General features: G+C 32.6%; 3 protein-coding genes and 1 non-coding gene across 4 annotated transcripts; 2 read left to right on the top strand and 2 right to left on the bottom strand.

The window, feature by feature from the left end:
* Positions 1-955: 955 nt before the first annotated feature.
* On the top strand, positions 956-1,037 carry TRNAS-UGA (transfer RNA serine (anticodon UGA)). Its single transcript has one exon. It is a non-coding gene; the product is annotated as a tRNA-Ser (tRNA).
* A 4,755-nt stretch (positions 1,038-5,792) lies between these two features.
* Positions 5,793-7,550, bottom strand: LOC102580176 ((-)-isopiperitenol/(-)-carveol dehydrogenase, mitochondrial-like). The gene is made up of 2 exons (XM_015305215.1): positions 7,142-7,550; positions 5,793-6,622 (listed from the first exon to the last, which is right to left on the bottom strand). The coding sequence occupies exons 1-2, from the start codon at positions 7,497-7,499 to the stop codon at positions 6,156-6,158; spliced, it is 825 nt and encodes a 274-aa protein (XP_015160701.1). The 5' UTR covers positions 7,500-7,550; the 3' UTR covers positions 5,793-6,155.
* Positions 7,551-7,930: 380 nt separating this feature from the next.
* LOC102580503 (LRR receptor-like serine/threonine-protein kinase FEI 2) lies at positions 7,931-12,718 on the bottom strand. The gene is made up of 13 exons (XM_006367003.2): positions 12,271-12,718; positions 12,051-12,186; positions 11,873-11,944; positions 11,697-11,768; positions 11,520-11,591; positions 11,360-11,431; positions 11,200-11,271; positions 10,063-10,169; positions 9,736-9,909; positions 9,330-9,662; positions 8,820-9,071; positions 8,438-8,571; positions 7,931-8,302 (listed from the first exon to the last, which is right to left on the bottom strand). The coding sequence occupies exons 1-13, from the start codon at positions 12,350-12,352 to the stop codon at positions 8,075-8,077; spliced, it is 1,806 nt and encodes a 601-aa protein (XP_006367065.1). The 5' UTR covers positions 12,353-12,718; the 3' UTR covers positions 7,931-8,074.
* Positions 12,719-14,654: 1,936 nt separating this feature from the next.
* LOC102579854 (protein NRT1/ PTR FAMILY 2.8) lies at positions 14,655-17,286 on the top strand. Its single transcript, XM_006367002.2, has 3 exons — positions 14,655-14,915; positions 15,021-15,238; positions 15,691-17,286. Exons 1-3 carry the CDS (start codon positions 14,798-14,800, stop codon positions 17,140-17,142), a joined length of 1,788 nt encoding a protein of 595 aa, XP_006367064.1. The 5' UTR covers positions 14,655-14,797; the 3' UTR covers positions 17,143-17,286.
* The last annotated feature ends 4,198 nt before the right edge of the window (positions 17,287-21,484 follow it).

Here is a 21,484-nt window from a genome sequence, read left to right as displayed (position 1 = left end):
AGTAATTTAAATCAATAAACAATAACAGCTGTGTTTAGAAGTAATCTCGTTTACTTCTAAAAGCATCAAATGCCTCCTTAGCCCTGCCTATTACCATCCTCAAATTTACAAAATGGCCGACCAAGAAAACGAACTTAATGCAGATAGTTGTCCCACATAACTTTTAAAAAGTCAGTGGCAATCATACAACAGATCACTAGCACATTTACATGCAAATAATAACCAAGTTTCTTCTTTTTTTATGTCTGACAATTTGTCTTAATTGATGGATCCAGTATAGGAAAGTTCCATCAATGGTGAGTGATAACATGGCCGCGATGTCAGAGATCAAGAACAAGGACCGTGCATCTGTGTTCTGTCACATGATGAAGTTGTATAAACAGACGAGCAAAGATGTGACGGATACCATGACCACAAAATTTTCTACATTGGACGTCTGACATTCAAGTGATTATGCTTCCTTCTGGTCATGCTCTATTTCGATTTCAGCAGTAATCTAAGTCTTAGATTCTGGCGAAAAGGCACATCAATATATAGCTATTACACCGATTTGGCACTTTTTGTTTTTCTAGAGACAGGACCTTACTCCTTAGCATTTGAAATTAAAGTGAGAATATGTATCACGGTTCTTGTATTTACTCATTTGGTGCAAGGACTGGGCGCGCGGGTTAAGTAAATAATAGCAGTGGACATGTTAAAGTACATGAGGATTATTGTAGACAATGTTATCACACTAGGTATTAATCACTGAAAAAAGTTTAAAATACTACAATGTTTATCACACTCTGTATATTGATCACACTCTATTTTACCCTCAACATTAGTTATTATTGTCGGGCATGTAAAATCTAAAGTGGCCAAGTGAAAGTGAAAGGAGGGAGTGCTATTCATTCATTTACACACAATTTTTTTCTGTTGATATATGTAAAATTTTTTGTCAGTTATAAGCAGCATTGTCAATATGTCCGAGTGGTTAAGGAGACAGACTTGAAATCTGTTGGGCTTCGCCCGCGCAGGTTCGAACCCTGCTGTTGACGTTTTTTTTTTTAAAACATATATACAAATTATATGAAAATACCTACTACAAAAATTTTGAATGTAATTTTTTCTATTTTACGTAGAGACCAAAGATTACAATATATAACATTTTGTATACACTATTATACAGTGTATATATACTATCTGAAAGTAAAAAATTCAAAGCCTTCTCGACTATTATATATACTGTATAAGTTATAACTATGTGTATTCTTGACTATTATGTGATCTAGGAAGGGAAACCAATGGTACAATTGTATGAAGCTCACAGTGAAATTGGGAATAAGATATAGAAGAATGTAGTGATACTATAAGTGGGTAAAATTGCCAAACTTGTCACTAAATTACTGGGAATTAGAGGCTCTTAGTAAGATTGGTAGTGCATTGAGGAACCCCATGTATGTAAATTCAAATGTTGTCTTTGGTCAAACTTTACGAATTTTAAAGGCTTAAGTCATCGACAACCCTTTAAAGTTGTCCACATAATTCATTTAGACACCTCAAGTAAGACTCTAAAATTTATTTTAAGTTTCAAAACTAACATTGTTAGCATGGGCTTTGTAAGGCTCTTTTTAAATAAATTTATTAAAATAAAATATACTATAATTTAGATCTAAAAAATAATATTTAAGGAATAAAAAAGGTGTAAAATCTTAAATTTGGTAAAAAATTACGTGTCTACACTGCTAAATCATAATGAATCAAAACATTGAAATTTAGATAATTTTACATAGCCAGCCAGCACACTGCATCTTAATTACAAAGTCAAGACACTTTCAATATTAAAATATTGAATACACGTTGTGAAGATTCGAAATCCATCTAAGAGAAGAGCTACATTACAAGGGTTTAACGGTTTAAGTCCCCCCTAGGTACCAAGTCCCCCCGTTGATAGGGAGTATTATACTCCTAATCTAGAACTTTCTAGCGTAAATCTAATTTAGTTAGACTTCAATGTACGATGTGAGTAAGGAGTATTGATAAAGGGTGAGAAACCACTAAGAAAAAAGAAGAAAAACAAACTCAAATGAGACAAATTTGTTTGTTTTGTTTGTTTCACAATGAACTCATTAGATCCGGAAGACTGATATAATGAACTCATATAATTTCTTATTAACATTAACCTTGATAATGGTATATAGTTCTCAATTATTGCCGAATTAAAATAAAGGGACTTAACCTTGGACAAATATCGACTTTATTAAGAACTAGGGAACTTGTCCGCGCCTCGCGCGGCCTTTAAAAACCTTATTAAACTTGTAAAAATAGTTTCTTTTAATATTTGACAAATCATGTAAAAGCTTAAAAAAATTGAAGAAACTTATGTAAACTATGCATTGCCTCAATAACTTCTTTTGAATTGGAGAAAGTAACATTTGTTCTTAAATATAATTTTCTTCTTAATATTGATTTATTTCTTTTATGATAAATAAATGATTAATCATTGAATTTTTTATTCAATTGTAAAACCTTCGACTTCATATATGATGTATAGACTTGTTCTCAAGAATCTTATCATATAAGAGTCCTCTAAAATTATTTTTGATAACGATAGTGATTGTAATACATAAATTGGAGATGTAAAATTTGAGTCATCACAACTGACTCACGTTTTAAAGATATACTTACAAATCAGTATCACCACAATTTGCAAGTGATTATTGCTAATACTTTTCCAAGAAGAGAAAATAAATATCATAATTTATGTGACACACTTTCCTTTTTGTTCAGTTTCAAAGAATGTATCTTTCTATAATTGAAAACAATTTAATTTTATAGAGTAATTCTTTTTTACCTTTAATGAAACTATATCCACACAAATAGTTAGAGAGTATTCTTGAAGACAAATTTCAAAACTCGTATAAAATCACTTCCAGAGAGATTTCCTTCAAGAATTAGCAATCAATGTAAGTTGTGTTTCATGCTCTAGAAGGCTAAAAGATTATGTTGCTATGGCTAGGATGAGAGCTTTATAGGAAGTAAAGATGCATATTCAACGAACACATAAATATAAAAATAATCACTGAATTTCTTAAAGTCGAATAAACAATGATTCTAGACCAAATTAGATAGAAACCAGTCATTAGTCGACCAATTGTTGTTGCTTACCATTAAATCAACTACTCCCAATTTAAATGTCACCTTTTTATGTTTTGAGAGTCAAATAGTTTAAGTTTGACCGGAAATTTGCCCATGAAATCTTCAATTTTTTTGAAATAAAATTTATATATTTGTAAACTACGTAAAAGTACTATGAGTCACAATAATTGATAATTCAAAATGTTTAAAAGACCTATGAAAAATTTACAGTCAAAGATAGACTTGTTTAACTCTTGAAATCCAAAATGTGACTTATAAGATGGGACGGAGGGAGTATTATTTTACCTGTTGATTTTGTTTTGTAAGGAAGAGAAGCCGCACCTTCCTGATGAACAGAATTCACAATAGAGATTGAGATTTCAGCAAATTTTGGATAATAATAGTTGTGTATTGTCTCTCTATATCCCCTAGGAAAACAATGGAGATGGAGAATTATTGCAAAATAAGACCCTGCTCTTCACTTTACCGTTATACTAACAAATGCATATAATTAACGATAACAATATTAGAAAGAATTAAGGCGGAAAAGAGGATTGAATTTGTTGAGGTAGTCTCTGTTTCACAAACCTCTGCATCTGTGTGAAAGCCCATGCCCATGGAATACAACATAATCAATTGAATTATCAAATAGCTTTATAAAAAGCACTTTGACCGAATTTGTTTAATTCATCTGCTTAATCAAGAACCTGACCTACATCTGCATCCATTTAGTTGATTGCCAGAGGCTATGAAAAAAAATATAATGCTAAAGCAATGTATAACGGATATAACATTATTGAAGTCATAATATATATCGGATTAAATGCCATTATAAAATGGAAAGAATGACAATGAATGTTCTTTATGGTAATACAATGCGTGTAACTGATAGTGAGCCTTCATGAGACTCTTAATGTGATAGTAAATTTTTGCCTGAGCACCTGCACATTCATATTGATAGAAGAAATAAGAAAAAAATAAGAAAACAAATCCAAATAAACCAGAAAATAGATAAATGACAATACTGATCAATAAGAGGTGCCACATCACTATTTTATTATCCAGCTTTATATATATATATTATTAAGAATTCCTAAAGATAATGTCAATATTCGTTTTGTTGTTTTCTTTAATTTCTGTATTTTAAATTAAGCTGAATAAAGAAGGAATTTTTAGCGATGTGCATATTGGTTAATCATGTTGTTTAGATGTTTTTGGTGAAATTTTAACGATTAAATCAATATCTTATAAATTCAATGTATTTATAATCGAAAACTTGATAATTTTCAAAATTGAATCACACAACCTACATGTAAGCGATGTGTTAGTTAAGTTTTTATTCATGACTTTTGATAAGAGTTATTTACACACTCAAGTTAGTTAAGTTTTTATTACTTGGTTTTTATTCACGACTCTTTTGAATTTTCAATTGACAAAATATAATGTCTTTCCATCTTCTTTAATTTTTTTCTTTATTATTATTATTATGGTTTATAAAAGGAAAGTTTATTTGAAATTAATCCATTAGTTTCCATTCAATTCATGACTAGAATTGCCTAATTATTTTGTTACTCCCTATTTTGTTTCCTAATTATTTTGTTACAATTTTGGAAACCTTCGATTCCTATTTCTACGCAAATTAGTCTTTCCTCAAAGTCTATATAAAGCTTTCTATTGCTAGAACAATTCATCACCAATAATCTTCTTCTATTCACTTAACTCAATTTGCAATCTCAACAAAAATTGAAGATGGAGATTCCACAAACCTTCAATGAGTTCAAAGTTTGGTCAGATGATTTTATCATTCCAAAGGACATCAACTTGAAGAGCATCATCAACAACAACAATCCTTCTACTACTCCTTTATTCTTGATTGAAATTCGTGTTCAAGAATTTGTTCAATATCTTTCAGAGAAAAGGGATTCCATCGAGGAGGAACCTCGAGGTCCATTTATGGTGCAATCTTTCTATTTGCCGAGTAATGCTATGATCGATGATAGTCTTTGTGAAATACTAAGCTGTATAGGTGTGCCTTTGCACAGAATGTCACCCATCATCACAGAAATCTCTTCATGATGTCTCTACCAGCCAATTCAGGGCGCCCTCTGCTTCCTATTGTTCTCCTCATTGCAGTTCACAGTTGGGATTCCACTCCCAGAGGCGCAGCAGAGAGAATTAAAGATGAACGTGTTTGTCTTACGCCATTTTTGGGTATAAGGTATAAGGTTGATGCATAGAATTTTATTTACGAAGAAAGCTATACATGTAATCTTCATTAGATTTTAGTTTCAACTAATATTGGTTTGTAAACTGCAAGCCAATTAATAATGGATTTTCAATACTTCTATATGTTTCCGCATGTAATTAATGGAGTTAAGAGTAATTGTTATAATAGATATTTCAATTTTACACTTGCAGTTTCCAGTTCAATTTTATACTACTTCGTTTCTATCATAAGTTTGTGTGTCAAAGTTCCACATAACTTCATGCAATTTCTTATAATCTGCACAATCACTTTGGTTATCTTTTAAAAATAAAATAAACTAAAGTTCTTCATGCCCTTGAAGCTTTTTAATTTGATGATTGTTTACAATCTATAACAACTCCATTAAAACTGCATCAGGCCCAAACATGCCCACTACTTCTCGAATTGTTACTTTGAATCTGCCAAATAATACTATAATCAAAACATTGTAATTTGAATAATTTTACATAGCTCACACAATGCATCTCAATTACAAAGTCAAGACACTTTTAACCTTCAAATAGAGAATACACGGTAGGAAGATTCGAAATCCATGCTATATTACAAGGGATTAACCATATGTTTCGGGCTACATGCATAGTCGCCCTAGTTAGGGAGTGTTTTGCCATATTTGTGACTTTGAGCAGGAATCCAAATTTAGTTCCAATTGGGCACCGAATGCAGGATGAGAAACCAAAAAAAAAAAAAAAAAACAAACTCAAATTCGGTTGCTCTCTCTGTTTCACAATGAACTCATTGGATCTGGAAGACTGATCAAGCCACCATCCACCCCCTAATCGTGCCCACTAACAAAAGCAGAATCATCGGAAGCTAGAAACAGAGCAGCTTCCGCCAAGTGTTTCACCGTCAGTGTAATACCCTTCAAACTAGTCTGCGGACCATACCTTTTCAGAGACTTCATTGATACCTCTGGTTCTGCGCTGATCATCAATGGAGTCATCACTGCAGAGGGTGAAATACTATTCACTCTTATTCCGTACTCACCCAATTGCCGACAAGCTGATCTCACTAATCCTAACACAGCGTGTTTCGACATTATGTAATCAGTTCGCCAGGCTCCTCCCCTGCTTGCCCCAATACTGCCTGTACAAATTATGCTACCTCTAACACGCTTATCCACCATGGCTCGTGCTGCGTGCTTCACACACGCCGCCATTCCACGAGCGTTGACGTTCATCACCCGATCGAATTCGGAAAGATCCAGATCGAGCACCTTTTGACCCGAATTACCAACGACTCCTGCGTTACTGAACATTATGTCGAGTTGATCATATTTCTGGACCGTCCAATCCACCATGGCTTTAGTTTTATTTAAAATTATAAAGTAAAGGGAAAATGACTGAGTTTCTGAAAAATCAATTAAATTTATGGTTTAAGAGAAATCGAATTTCCAAACGGACAGAGTCGCCACTTAATTTTTTAGTAAAAAATCAAGAAAAAATACAAGATTTTTCAAAAGACTTAAACAGACAAAATCTATTGAAAAAGAAAGGGTTCGGAGTTCAATGTACATTTCGAGAAGGTGTTAGGCCCTCGGAATGCCCGCTAACTTGCGGTTGACCGGCGATTTGACTAAAAATAATTTGGACTAATTTTAAAAATTTAACTAAGTAAAAGGACTCATAACGACTTTGACCAATTTTTAAAAATTTGACTAAGTAAAGAACTCATTTATTTTAACTAAATTTATTCGTTACTATTATTACTTTTATCATTTAATTTATCTTAAGGGGGGATGAGCTAAAGGGCCAACGACTCCTGCGTTACTGAACATTATGTCGAGTTGACCATATTTCTGGACCGTCCAATCCACCATGGCTTTCACTTGATTTTCATCACTCACGTCGCATTGCACGTAGCTGCAAATCTGTGAAGGGATGGATACCGCCACGGCTCTGCCCTTTCCATCTTGGATGTCGGCGATGACAACGGCTCGTGCGCCGTGTTGGGCAAAAAGGCGTGCTGTTGCTTCCCCAATTCCGCTTGCACCACCAGTCACTATGGCCACTTTTCCTTTCAGCTTCTGCGTGACCTCTGCCATTTTTGGTTCGTTTTGTGCTTTATCTTGTATGCTGTTACTTGAGAATGGAAATATCTTCCTAAACACTTGGCTCATATATTTGAAGTAGGTGGCTTAATTAAGCAGCACCATAAGTTTGATGTCTCAGCGTCAAGCTGGCCAATAATTGCAGGTAAGATAAGTGGACTGCAGTCACAATCATACTACAATTTTTTTTTTTGATAATCGAGTAAAACAAAAACATATTCGATGTAATTTCTCCAACAGGTTACAATTTTTTTATGATAATTGAGTGGCATACAAATATGCTTTGCAGATATGACATCCACCAGTAGTTGAGTGTCCTCACATATTTCATCAAATTTTCTTAAAGAACTTTCTTAGGAGGAACCTAAACTCTATTATAGGTGAAGGAAAAATTCACTAGTGATAAATAGATTATAAATACTACATAATGCCATGGCTAGTTAGGACTCATAATTGTAGCTTTAAAACTAACTGCAGGTATCTACATAAAAAGGCACAAGTGATGCACAAAGACATTAGGAAGAAAAGCAGCAGGGCTCCAAAAGCAAGGAGCATACAGAGTATCTGCAATGGCAGATTACACATTTCAGCATCAGGCTGCAAATTGTTTCTAAATATTTGGTCCCAGGAAATTATTCCATACATCAAGAATAATCTGAATGAGACTCGTCATAGAAATCACTCGGGCATGGTGACATGACCTCTTGCTCCAAATATTGCAGCACCTGTTGCATTGTAGGTCTATCATCTGGATTTGCATCAGTGCATCTTGCAGCTATTTCTATAATTGCTTCTACCGTCTCTGCATCGGCTTCTCTGCAACTCGCATCAAGGATGTCTTCCAGTCTATTCTCCTTCAGCAAGGTATTCATCTGTTCATTTTTCAAATTGTGACACTATCAATATGTGGATATTGTACAGCTAAATACAGAAAAGGGAAGTTTAAAAAATTAATGAGTCTTCATGAAGTTCAAAAATTTGGTGAGTTTCAAGGGAAGCATGCATACCCAGCCAACCACATTTAAGCCTCGGTTTACGAAGGATGGATCTGTTGGCCTTTTTCCAGTCACAAGCTCTAAAAGGAGAACCCCAAAGCTGTACACATCAGATTTCTCTGTGGCTCTTCCACTTTGCAAGTACTCTGGTTATATTACAATATACAAACAAGAAATCGTTGGTCAGACATTTCATTAGAAGATGAGGTGAGTTTGGAATTTCAATTTATAGAGGTTAAGCAAGTCAAACCTACATATAGATGATTATAAAAAGAAGAATAGGTTAAGGTTTATCCAAGCGAAAAAATAAGAAAATAAACCATTCTTGCAATTAAAAGGCAACATATGTGTGAATCTATCTTTATGCCTTGCTGATTTAAGTGAATATGCATACCTGGTGCTAAATAACCAAAAGTACCCGCAACCACAGTCGTGACATGAGCTTCCTCATCCACCAAAAGCTTGGCAAGGCCAAAGTCTGAAACACGAGGCTCTAGATTCTCATCAAGGAGTATGTTGCTTGATTTGATATCTCGATGAACTATTTTAGGACAACAGTCATGATGTAGGTAGGCCAATCCTCTTGCAGAACCAAGAGCTACTTTCAGACGTGCATTCCAGTTTAACAACCGATCATCCACACGTTCTGCAAAAATACAATAAAGATGCATGCAATGAATAGCCAAGAAAAACAGATTGTTTAAATGAAAGCAATAGTGCTTTTCCCCCTCTCCAGTTTAAAAACAGATGACTGAAAATAATGGTTGTATTCGGGATAAACCAAATAAAAAATGTATGGCAAAAATATACACACTTTCCATATTTGATGTCTTGTATAAGCTTAAGAGGAGATGTGGAGAGGAGGAAGGATCTGGGGACAAATTTTGAAAAGCTGGAAACATACCATGTAGGAAATTGTCCAAGCTTCCCATGACCAAATAATCATAGATGAGAAGCCTTGCAGTAGGAAGCCTGCAGTAACCTCGTAGATTGACCAGATTAATGTGTTTGATGCTACCCAAGATTTCTAACTCTCTCTCAAAGACTTGATCAGAGCCTTCACGATTCCGGTCTATTCTTTTAACAGCAAATGTTCCACAATCATTCATAACCATCCGATATACAGTACCAAACCCTCCTGCCCCAACAACATCTTCCTCATCAAGGGATTCAATCTTCTCTATTAGCTCGCATGAAGGATAAGGAAGATCTCCATGGAAAGTAATAAGCTTGGCACCTGAAGCCTCCACAAATTAAGACAAAAATTGGGAGAAGGAAAAGAAACGGTATTGTACTATTCACCCACTTACTTGGCTCTTTGTGGACTTGTTTCTTGACTTCTGTGTATTTTTTTGCTGTCCTTTCCTTCTTAGATAACAACCAAACCCAGAGGAAAATAAAGAACACAATGAGTACAAAACCCAATGTAGATATTGCACCAATAACTGCTGCTCTAATATAGTGAGAGGATCGCTTCGTAGGGACTGCAGAAATCACATTAATTTAGCAACAAATCAAGCTTTCTACATAGAAGTAAAGGAGAAAAAAAATAGATTCAGTTGGTGGAGGAAAGGGAAGTTCCAAAAGCCAGTAAACTTCTAAAAGGAAATAGATATGAAGCAGTAGCAAATAACAACCTGCAGCTTCATCGCTTTCAGCATGAGGCAATACTACAGGGAATCCCATAGATGTTCTGCAAGGCTTGCGGACTTGTTGACCACAGAGATCTAAATTGCCAATAAACCTAAGCATAAGCATTATCCTCATCAGAATAGTCTGCTATAAGATAGCCATTAATAGAAAAATTTAACACTGGAAATATTATCTCCCAAGACTATGAAGAAGAAAGGTAAACGGCAGGTCAGTTCACGAGACTCCAGTTAAACAAGTTGTTTCTAGCTAGTGTTGGTGATGCAACACCCTTACCAATGGATGACTAAGAATTTACTCCAGAAAGAAACCTACGTGAATTGACCCGTCACATACATTCTTGCCCTTGTGACATTTGAAAATACTTTATAAGCTTAACTATTTGAGACTTTGAGAGCATCAAGCTTCCCTTTTGAGATGATGGGGAAGAATAATTTTTGCAAGGTACACAAGTAAAACTGATCATGATACAGGACTAGATTCCTAGTTTCAACTATGTAGCAGCCAATCACCCACTAGGCAATTTAACACCAAAAAGTCTATCTTAACATATGCAACACATACTGCATGATTGGAGTACCATAAATTTAAGTCAGGTATACTTACAAATTAATCACCATCTTTAAAATTGAAGCACCATCAATTTGCTAGTGTAGTTCCCATCTCAATTATCACATGGTATTTAACTTCTAGGATCATGATTAAAGGACTATCAATTGATAGATTCGGTTTGTTCAGTTGTAAAAAATCTCAACTGCACTTGTTATGTTAATACATCAATCTTTTGATGGGTATTCTGCTTAGTTTGTATTTGCTGGGTGTCATTGTAACACTGCCACAAACCTAGCCTATGCAGCAAACAGCAGTTAATCACCAGAAAACTGGTGTGCAAAGACCTGATTTATCTTGTATTGTATTTCCTATAAGTGTGATTGTAGTGCCAAATGGAATGTGAATATTTTGCTGCACTTCTATACATATAATAATGTGAAGCATTATTCACGATAAATTGTATTTTCTGAGTTTTGAACCATCTGTCTAAATTTATTTAGAGTATATAGAAAATGATGAACACAGAGGGCAAAATCAAATGTGGGATTATATTCCAATGGAGGAGAACTTACGAATCGTTACCAAAAGTGCTCAGTATTCCAACATCTGGGATCTCACCCGAGAAGAAATTGGCTGACAAGTTCCTGAATTGATTTTCATGTTTAACACATCAGTGTGTAATGCATTAAGTTATCAAATTAAAAATTTACAATGAACAGAAATTGGACTTACAGAAGACGAAGATGTCTGAGACGACCAAGAGAAGAAGGTATAGCACCCCTAAGTGAATTGCTTGATAAATCTCTAAAAAGGATTAAAAGGTACCAATCATTAAAACAACAACCTCATTAACTATATAATAAGATGGTGAATTAAAATATATATATCTCACAATATGGTCAGTATTGAAAGATTTCCAATATCTGATGGTATGCCTCCTTGAAGAAAATTTGCCCTGAGGTATCTGTACGCATAAATAACACCTAGCTTGTGACAAATTCATCAAGAAACATGTGGAATCTCCAAGAAAACATGTTATCACTCAGTTATATATGAAACTCCTACTTACATAGCTCTGAGTTCAGGGCAATTGCCAATCTCATTAGGAATCACACCGTGCAGACTGTTTTCGTGAAGTGCCCTGGTTTTAGGAAAGAACACATAGTTTATCAAGGCAAGTAGCAAGACAGAAACTTTAGCCCTAATACAATTTTGTTGCATTGCCTCAATGACTATGGGACTTACAATCTCTGCAATCTGGTGAGTTTACCAACGCTAGGAGATATAATTCCTCCAAGTTCCATATAAGGTAAGTTGCTGAAAATTCAGAAACAAAATGCAGAAAATGAATCCAAGCAAACAGAACTAAACAAAGTGAATAAAGCACTGATAGTGAAAACAAAAAAAAGTGAATTGAACATACATAGATTGAACTCTTTGGTCATTAGGATAGCAAGAAATGCCTGTCCACCTACAAGGCGACTCATCCGAATCATTCCAGTTGCTCAAAACATTTTTTGTATCATTCAAAAGGGTTCTCATTTCCAACAAAGCAGAACCTAAAAAAGTACAATCTTTTTAGCTCAAGAACAACATACAATGCTGAAAAAACTAGATAAAACCCACAAAGAAGTAAACTTTACCATCTGGGGTTAGTGAAAAACAGCTTCTACTGAAAATGGTCATCGTAAATAGTCCCAAAAAGATCAAATCCGAGACACCCATTTCGATTTCTTGATGAAAAATGCAGATTTGAGCTTTACTTCTTCACTTTGGACTATAAATATCAAGTGCAATGTGGAGTAGTAGCAAGTTCACTAATCAATACAGATCTTGAAAAAAAAAAGAGTAAAGCTAAAATGGTGGGGTTTTGATAGAAACAATGGGTATGATTACAGTTCTTACAGATGGAAAATCCATAATAATGAAATTTCAAGCACGAAGTGAGAAAAAGAGGAAGAGGGGAGGGGGGTGTGTGTATTTTGAAAAAGAGAAGACTTTACTTTGAAAGTAGTCTAGAAAGTTGTGTATAATAGAAAGAAAGAAAAAAAAAAGAGAGAAGAACCGTTGTCCAGACACCAGTGGAGAATTCAAAAAAGAAAAGAAAAAGAGTACTTGTAATAGTTGGACTTACGCTCTTATTTGTTGAAATTTAATGTACTCGCTAGCTATTTGAAGAAAAAAATGTGGTCGTGTATGGGACGATAAAGAATGTGCGATGAGGAGATGTTGTTGTTGGGAAAAGGACATATATTTGCACTGCCCAAAGTCTGAGCAAAATTTGAACATCTGATGACCTATTGTAGTCACCTTTGTGAGCTAAATGTTCAAATGTACACCAACCCATTTAAAGTGGGACATAGGACACTCATGTTTAGAATATCATTCAAAAATAAATAAAAGTTGGAAATATGAAGATTTGAAAAGAGAATATACTATGTGTAAATAAATGAATGTAACAAATAAACATTTAAATAAACAAGTAAACTTAATAAATTTTACATGATTACACACTCTTAGGAGTATCCATATAATTAAATTTGGATATATTCCAAAGTTCAAAAAAATATTAAATCCAAATTAAGGTCCAGCTTCATTTGGGTTAGCCAATGCTAGTGAACTTAAGACAATGAACCCATTTCACTAGCCTAAAGATCAAAATGGATAATGCCACGTATCAAGAAATGTAGCATGTCTAAACAAATTAAAGATTAATCTAAACTTTACTAGTGTGCAAATGACATGATTCTGACCAATCAAACGGAACTTTTCATTTATACGCCCATTAAAAAAATATTAATTAGGAGATATGTTAAGACTATTTTATTTATATTACTAATATATTTAGATGTAATCTTTTTTCATTGTATATTTTTTTTATTAGTATATTATAATTCATATATTTATAATCTTAAAGAACATTTTTTACCTGCATGAAATCGGTATATAAATGCCGTAAAAGATACGCTCAATTTAACTAAAACAACATATATAGTCCGTGATTAAAATATGTGTCCACAAACCATTTTCCCCCATTGGATAAACCTATGGTAAGCCTTTTCTTTTAGTTATAAAATAAAAATAAAAATTAGAAAAGGCTATAATATGACCCACTAAAAAAAAATTAGTTAAAACAAAAATTTGACAAATTGTTTCTTAAGAGATAGGATATAATATGACCCACTAAAAAAACGGTGGCAAGTGAAAGAAAACCTGTCAGCATGCATGAGAACTTTTTGACAACTAAGATTGCCACTTGTCAAGAAAAGATGTCAACCTTCAGCCTGCCTCCATTCATTTCAGCTATACTAAACATATGAATCTTTTATTTTCTTCTCAAGCAAATTAGTTGCAATCACTCAAAATAATCACAAGCAACTTCGAATTATTAAAATATATATATATATATAAGGAAGACAAGTTCAAATAGAAAGAAAGTCTTAGATCAAGTAGTAGCTATACAAGCAAGATCACTAAGGAAAAAAAAAGGTGGCTTCACTATCTTCAGACATTTCAACCGTATGAACTCCAATCTTGTCTATGTCAACTTTTTATAATTATCCTTTTTGTTGTCTTTAATTTTAAAACTTGCTGGTATTATCTATTTTTACAAATTTATGTATTTTTTAATTAATTAGAGATAGATTTATTTAATTTTGGGAAAACATTTCAGGCTGTGGTGCAGTGTTGAGACAACTCAACTCTATTATTAATAAGAGATTTCGGTTTCAAGCTCTGGCTCTGAAAAAACCCAAATGGAATTTCATTCGGACCCTATAATGCGATTTAAATTTAGTCGGAGCTCCAACTAAGTTATTTTACTTTAAATATCATGATAGTAATATTTAATTTTTCCAGTACTAGTATTTTGTTAATAAATAATTATATTAATATTATTGTGTTTATTTTATCTTTCTTTCTGAAGAGAAAAAAAAGAATAACCAGGCATATCCCACAAATTTGGGGATGCAATATATGTAAGCCATTAAATCCAATACATTCCTCCCCTTTTCTCTCTCTCTTCTCATTGAATACATGCTGAAAAGATCGTCGGTTACCTTTTTCTCCTAATTTATTTCTACAAAACACATTTTGATCACCACATGAAGTTGAAATAAGCAACATCTTGATTGTTTGCAATTTGATAATAACATATAGAGAGGAGGAGAAATGGCTGATGAGATTATCAATGCAAGTCATTCATCCTCTGAAGAAGAAGAACAAAATATTGCTCCAAAATGTTCCGCAAGAAAAAAAGGAGGATGGACAGCCATTGCCTTCATTCTTGGTAACCACGAAAAACAACACATACTATTTTTAACCAAAATAAATATATACTATATGTAGTTTGTAACGAACCACCATGTTGATTTGTTGCTTGTTGTTTGTGAAGGGAATGAATCGTTTGAGAAATTGGCGTCTGTTAGTTTGATATCGAACATGACTACATATTTGCGGACGAAATATAATATGGGGGGCGTATTTTTGGTGAATGTGGTGAGTATATGGTCTGGCTGCTCCAATATTACCCCTATAGCTGGTGCCTTCTTGGCTGATGCTCACCTTGGCAGGTTCCTCACTCTACTCTTTGGTTCCCTTGCTTCTTTCCTGGTACTTTTATTCTTCCTCATCTCTAATTTACCTTCTTTTTTTTCCGTGCAATTTATCGATTATTTGAGTGCAATATGGCTTAAGTCTCAATTTAAATGTAAGTCTATATAGTAGCAACTATCAAGTATGTTGTCCTAATCAGGGTCAAAAGAATACAGGTTTTTCTATAGAGGAAAGGGATTACAATCATTGCTAATGAAAATCTAGTAACAAGAAGATTTAATCAGAAATATCAACAAATTCTTGCGGAGTCCAATTTCATTCCTATCGAGTCAGGTCCACTCACTTTTTCTTTTGTTGATTTCTAGCCTTTCGAATGGATTTGGTTGGTATAATAGAAAAATAGGAATATTCTGTGATTTTTGAGGGGTTTTTCTTGGTTGATTACAGGAAAAAAGAAAGATTTAGTAAATAGCATACTTGAAAGCCCCGAATTCTTTTTTTTTTGGCAGGGGATGGGGATGGTGACATTAACAGCTGGAATCGACGAACTCAGGCCACCTCATTGTCAGGGCAATGCACGTTGTGAAGATCCACAAAAATGGCAGCTTGCTTACCTTTTTGCAGGTCTTGGATTTATGGCTATAGGTTCAGGAGGTATTCGAGCCTGCAACATCGCATTTGGGGCTGATCAATTCGATACTAATACAGAGAAGGGAAGGACTCAGCTCAAAAGTTTCTTCAATTGGTGGTACTTCTCATTCACTATAGCCCTTATCATTGCCCTCACAGTTGTTATCTACATCCAGACCAATATCAGTTGGTTTATAGGCTTCCTGATTCCAACTTGCTGTTTAGCTCTTTCCATTATGATTTTCTTGATTGGTCGCAATTCTTATATCCGTTTGAAGCCTCAAGGATGTGTTTTTATCGATATGGCAAAGGTTATAAATGCAGCTTGCAGAAAAAGACACATTCATGATCTACCAACAGCAAGTTCCCTTTATGATCCTTCCACCAGAGAATCAGAAAACGAGCTATCGGTGCTTAAGCACACGGACAGATTCAAGTTCCTTGATAAGGCCGCGGTGATTGTTGATCCTAACAGTGAATTGAATACTGAAGGAGTTGCTAAAGATAGCTGGAGACTCTGTAATGTTGAACAGGTGGAAAGGCTGAAATGTGTTGTTGGAATTTTACCCGTTTGGGTAGCTGGAATTACTTGTTTCATCACCATGGAACAGATGAATACGTTCGGGGTACTTCAAGTAATTCAATCCAACACTAAAGTTGGGAATTTCATGATTCCTCCTGGGTGGATGGGACTAGCATCCATGATTGCCCTGGCTATATGGATCTTCATCTACGAATGTGTATACATTCCAAATGCATCGAAAATCTCTAAGAAAGAAGCTAGATTGTCCCTCCAAATAAGAATCAAAATAGGTATCATCATGGCTATTCTTTGCTTATCAGTAGCTGCATTAGTTGAAACAAGGCGCCGCGACTTAGCCCTGAAACAAGGCACATTCCTATCTCCACTTGGCATTGCATACTTTTTGCCTCAATTCATCTTATCAGGTTTGACAGAAGCATTTGCCGCGGTCTCCGTCATGGAATTCTTGAATAACCAAGTACCAGAGACAATGAGAAGTGTAGCTGGAGCAATTTTCTTCTTGAGCCTAAGCATTGCCAGTTACCTCAACACACTCATTGTCAATTTGGTTGAGATTTTAAGCAGGCTAAACGGCGGAAAGCGGTGGTTGGGAGGTCATGACCTTAATGAAAACAAGCTAGAACGTTTTTACCTTCTTATTGCTGGATTGGGAGTACTAAACTTCATATACTTCCATTTCTTCGCGAGCCGTTACATTCAAAGTTATGAAGAATCAAAGAGGAGAAAGACTGTGTTGGAGGATCGCGTTGATGCTGGATATGTCGATTTGCCAGAAAAGAAACCATAGAGCTTAATGATCCAAATGGTGTAATTTAATATCAGACATGAGTATTTTTTTATGTCATATACTATAAGTTTGATATGCATGTAACATTAATGTCCATCATTTATCATATGGAGGGCAGATAATATATATAAGGAATTAATTCTATTTGGTAAAGCATCCAATTTTTTGGGGTCTCATCTTGTTTCAGTGCAAAGGGAAGACAATTTTTAGATTTTGATTTGATAAAAAAGTTTCTTTTTAACATATTCTCTTCTTGCAAATATTATGCAAACTAACAAAAGCAAGTTGGAGAAAAATTATTGATCTATTCTTTTTGGGGATATCAAGCATTGAATTAGGTTCTATTATTTTAATTTTTTAGTGTAAAGTTTATTTTTCTTGATATTTTATTTAGATAGCATACTTTATTGTTTATTGCTTATTGGAAAATATAAATTCGATTATTTAATCCAGTTAAGCAGAATAAAAAATCTATCTTACTTAAAATCAATAATGGCTTCAAAAATAGTGACACCACATTTTAAACTTTTCATTGCTATGCATACGAGCCACGCTATGGAACCACGACAAACATTTATCATAATGATTATCACTCTCTTTATTTTAATTTTTTTATTTTATTTTTTAAAATCTGTTTAATTAAGAATGTCTTTTTTTTCATCAATTTTTAACTTTTAACTTTATATATGTCATGCTTAAGATCATGAGATTAAAAAGAATATTTTGATACATTCAACATGTTTTTAGTTTAAGGCAACAAAATTTTAAGAGTTTTCATTACTTTTTTAAATTCTATGTCAAGTCAAACAATCAATTTGGAAGGAGGGAGTAAAATATTGGTTATGAAGATAAAAATAACTTACAAATTAAATATTTAGAGGCTATAAACATGTGAGTTATAAAAATTAAGAAGTGTGCATTACGCAATTATAATTTTAAACGTAAGATAAATAAAACAGATGAGACAAAAACTAAAAAATAAAATAAATAAAATAGATAAATCTTCCTAATCTTTTTTCTTATCAAAAGAAAGTGTCCCATCATTTTTCTTATGTCCATAATAATTATTGATTCAGAAAATATATTTCATTCCACATTAAAATTTGGAAAATGTCCTTTTTAGAGAAAGGAAAAAGAAAAGAAATCGCAAGTAAAAGGAGGAGAAATTAAGAGGGAATTACAGAATAGAGAACCAAAATCTTACCTACCAACAATATAAAATTATGTAATTCACCAACTAAATTACTAACCTTTCTCATATTTTCAATGTTTTCAAATGCTGCTTTAGTTTCTATTTATTTTACGTCGTTTTTACTAAAAATAGATGATCCTTAATACTTCCTTTGATTACTTTTATTTGTTATTTATTTCTAAAATATTTTTTTATTTTTTCTTGTTACTTTTTACATATCAAGAAAAGATAATTAATTTTTTCATGTTTTATCCTCAACATTAAATATTTATTCTCCAAATCATTTTTCAAAACCTACTGCTCTACTAAAAGTTTATTTAATAGGGATACTTCGGTAAACTATCAATATCAATAATTGTTTTCTTAATGAGCATGTCAAGTCAAATAGTGACAAGTAAAAATAAATAGAGAGTATATTTGTCATTTTACAAAAACAATGCATAAATGACACTATTCTTCCTACTTTACCCTTGAGAGTATTAATCTTAAAAATAAGGTAACCAAAATGATTAACTCATATTCATTGGTCAACTTAATTAATCAAAATAAATTAATTTATATTTATTTATTGAAAGTTTAATTTCAAAAGAATGTTAAATAAAAATAAAAGTAGTAAACTTACTAAATTTCTTAACGAACATATAATGATTTGACATGAGAATTTTGATTATGTACTTTCTTGGTCTTTTTGGAAATTGGGCCTTGATTTGATACTTTTTCCTTGAGAATTTCCAAACTATTTTCAAAGAGTGTGCTTATAATTCATATAGTTGACTCAACAAATTGGCTAATCACCCAAATGAAAAACTTCAATCACAGAGGCGTATCTAGAGGGGGTGCCGTGGGTTCACGTGAACCCATGCTCCCCTCTCTAAATCATATATAGTAGTGTTATATTTTTTTAAAAATATTTAAATATAGATGTGTGAACTCATGTTCAAAGTATCATATAATAATACGATGATGATTAAATGCACTTTTCTAAGTGAGGATAGAAATTTAAATCTTATATCTATCTTGTCTTTTTGAGTAACACCACTCCAAGTGGTTATCGGTGACACTTTTGACGTTTCAACTAATTTTTCTATTGTATTTTTGCCTTTAATCTTTCAAAATTTTCAAGTGTCTTACATTGAAAATTCCTAAAAAATTTAGCACTGTAAATTTTTTATCTAATTAAATCAAATGTGTATATTAAAATTTAAAACTAATTGTATTATATATTTTGGTTCTATAGTTTTAAAATTTAATGGTTCATATTTAGAACCTAAAAGTCAAATGATCAAATTTATATTTAAGATACATTTCTTCATAATCGTGCACCATCTAGCCGAAATCCTAGATACGCATCTGTTCAATCACATGCTGTTACATCTCAATAAAATCTTGAAAGGCAGAGATCGGACTTTTCTAAAATTGTCAAGTTTTATTTAATATACATTTTAAATTTTATGTTGATTTAATTAATTGTTTTAAACTTGGTAATTTAATAGTCTCGACATTTTTAGACGCCAATAATATGAATTTGCTCTCATTTAGGCACGGCAGAGAAAAGAAAAATTTAAAAAAAACTACTAACTCTCAAGTGGGTATTTTCAACTAGTATTTGCGACATAATCAATACAATGAATTGTTTGTTTTAATTTATTCTATATTTTTTCTTAATATACATTATATATTTTTTTATCCTGAATGTGTTTTTTTTTATTCTTTTAGATGCAACAATTATTTGTTTCCATTATATATTTCTTTCTTTTTTTCTGGATCCAAATTTATAACACTTAATTGAAACTTTATTTATTTTAGCCAAAAGAAGAGAAGATTTAGCCAAATTAATGAAGTTCAAACAAATGTGTATTTTTTCTGTAAAAGGATAAAAAAAGAAGGAAAAACTACATAATTAGACATACTTAACTACCATATATACATATATTATCTATAGTTTAAAAATATTACTCTTAATACCACTTTTTAATAATTATACCATATATTTTAAAAAGTTAAATCAGATATGATATTGAATAGTTATCTTAAAATTTAAACTCCTTAATAGAAGGTACATTAACAAATAACCTCCCTCAATCTCCTTCACCAACTATATATCTCCTCCCCCCAAACCCCACGTCCTCTGCCATTTTTTCTCCCTTCCTTCGTCCTCCTCATAATATCTAACAAAAACGATTTTGGTTCATATTTGAATCCCAGGCGTATCTACATGTCCTATGCACATGTCATTCTTCCATATGTCTGATGTTTGTGTATCCAAATGTCTTATGTATCTTCCTTTCATCTATATATCTACCGTTCTTCTCCTTATTCTATGTATTTTGTTTATTTATTAAATGTATATGTATTTTCTATTAAATATATATGAGTTGTAGAGTTCATATTGCTCTAAAGTTTGATTTTATAAACTTTTACAAATTAGGTTTTACATTGTTTGCTAGCTTTTGTTGTTTCTCAAATTTTAATGAATGACCATTCATAAAACAGGTCGAAAATAGATCTAAGTTTAAGAATGATCCTTTAAAATTGTTGAATACATGTATTTCACCTTTAATTCAAATTAATAGCACGTATCTCGATTTTTAATACTGTTGGATACACATATCTCACTTTTAATGATACATGTATCTCGCGGTCATGATTTGTTCCTAAAATTTGTGTGTTTCAGTTGCATTTTATATTTAGATCCACATAATCACATGTCTATACTTACTATGTATTCGAGATACATGTTTTTGAATATAATGTGTGAAATTGATACTTGATACATCAAATTAATACTAGATACGTGAAATTAAAACTAGATCATATAAATAGATACATGAAATTAATACTTGACACATATAACAAATACACGAAATTAATACTAGATACTTCTATGATACATATGAATGTACTTGTATAATACTCATGTATCTAAGTATTTAGTTTGTTGGATACATCATATATAGATAATAGATACATCAAATTAACGAATTTATTATTTTAAGAGTACTAAATGAAATTAATCAAATTACATGACCAAGATATACATGCTTTTGTTTATTACTAATAATATAATGAATTTATTATTTCAAAGGATAATTTTGAAATAATAAATTGAAATTAATTAAATATAGATACACTCCTTGATTTCCGCCTTAT

Source organism: Solanum tuberosum, unplaced genomic scaffold (assembly GCF_000226075.1).
Source record: "Solanum tuberosum cultivar DM 1-3 516 R44 unplaced genomic scaffold, SolTub_3.0 scf00695, whole genome shotgun sequence".
Lineage (NCBI taxonomy): Eukaryota > Viridiplantae > Streptophyta > Magnoliopsida > Solanales > Solanaceae > Solanum > Solanum tuberosum.
This window is presented reverse-complemented; position numbering and strand designations above follow the sequence as displayed.

Coding starts and splice junctions, on each gene's coding strand:
- LOC102580176 (XM_015305215.1), bottom strand. CDS start 7,499: ATGAGCCAAGTGTTTAGGAAGATATTTCCATTCTCAAGTAACAGCATA. Junction 6,623..7,141: donor CATAATGTTCAGTAACGCAG/GAGTCGTTGGCC, acceptor TCAGTAACGCAG/GAGTCGTTGGTAATTCGGGT.
- LOC102580503 (XM_006367003.2), bottom strand. CDS start 12,352: ATGGGTGTCTCGGATTTGATCTTTTTGGGACTATTTACGATGACCATT. Junction 11,432..11,519: donor CTTTCAATACTGACCATATT/GTGAGATATATA, acceptor AATCCTTTTTAG/AGATTTATCAAGCAATTCAC. Junction 9,072..9,329: donor CTTGGACAATTTCCTACATG/GTATGTTTCCAG, acceptor GTATTTTTGCAG/AACGTGTGGATGATCGGTTG.
- LOC102579854 (XM_006367002.2), top strand. CDS start 14,798: ATGGCTGATGAGATTATCAATGCAAGTCATTCATCCTCTGAAGAAGAA. Junction 14,916..15,020: donor AGCCATTGCCTTCATTCTTG/GTAACCACGAAA, acceptor TTGTTTGTGAAG/GGAATGAATCGTTTGAGAAA. Junction 15,239..15,690: donor GTTCCCTTGCTTCTTTCCTG/GTACTTTTATTC, acceptor TTTTTTTGGCAG/GGGATGGGGATGGTGACATT.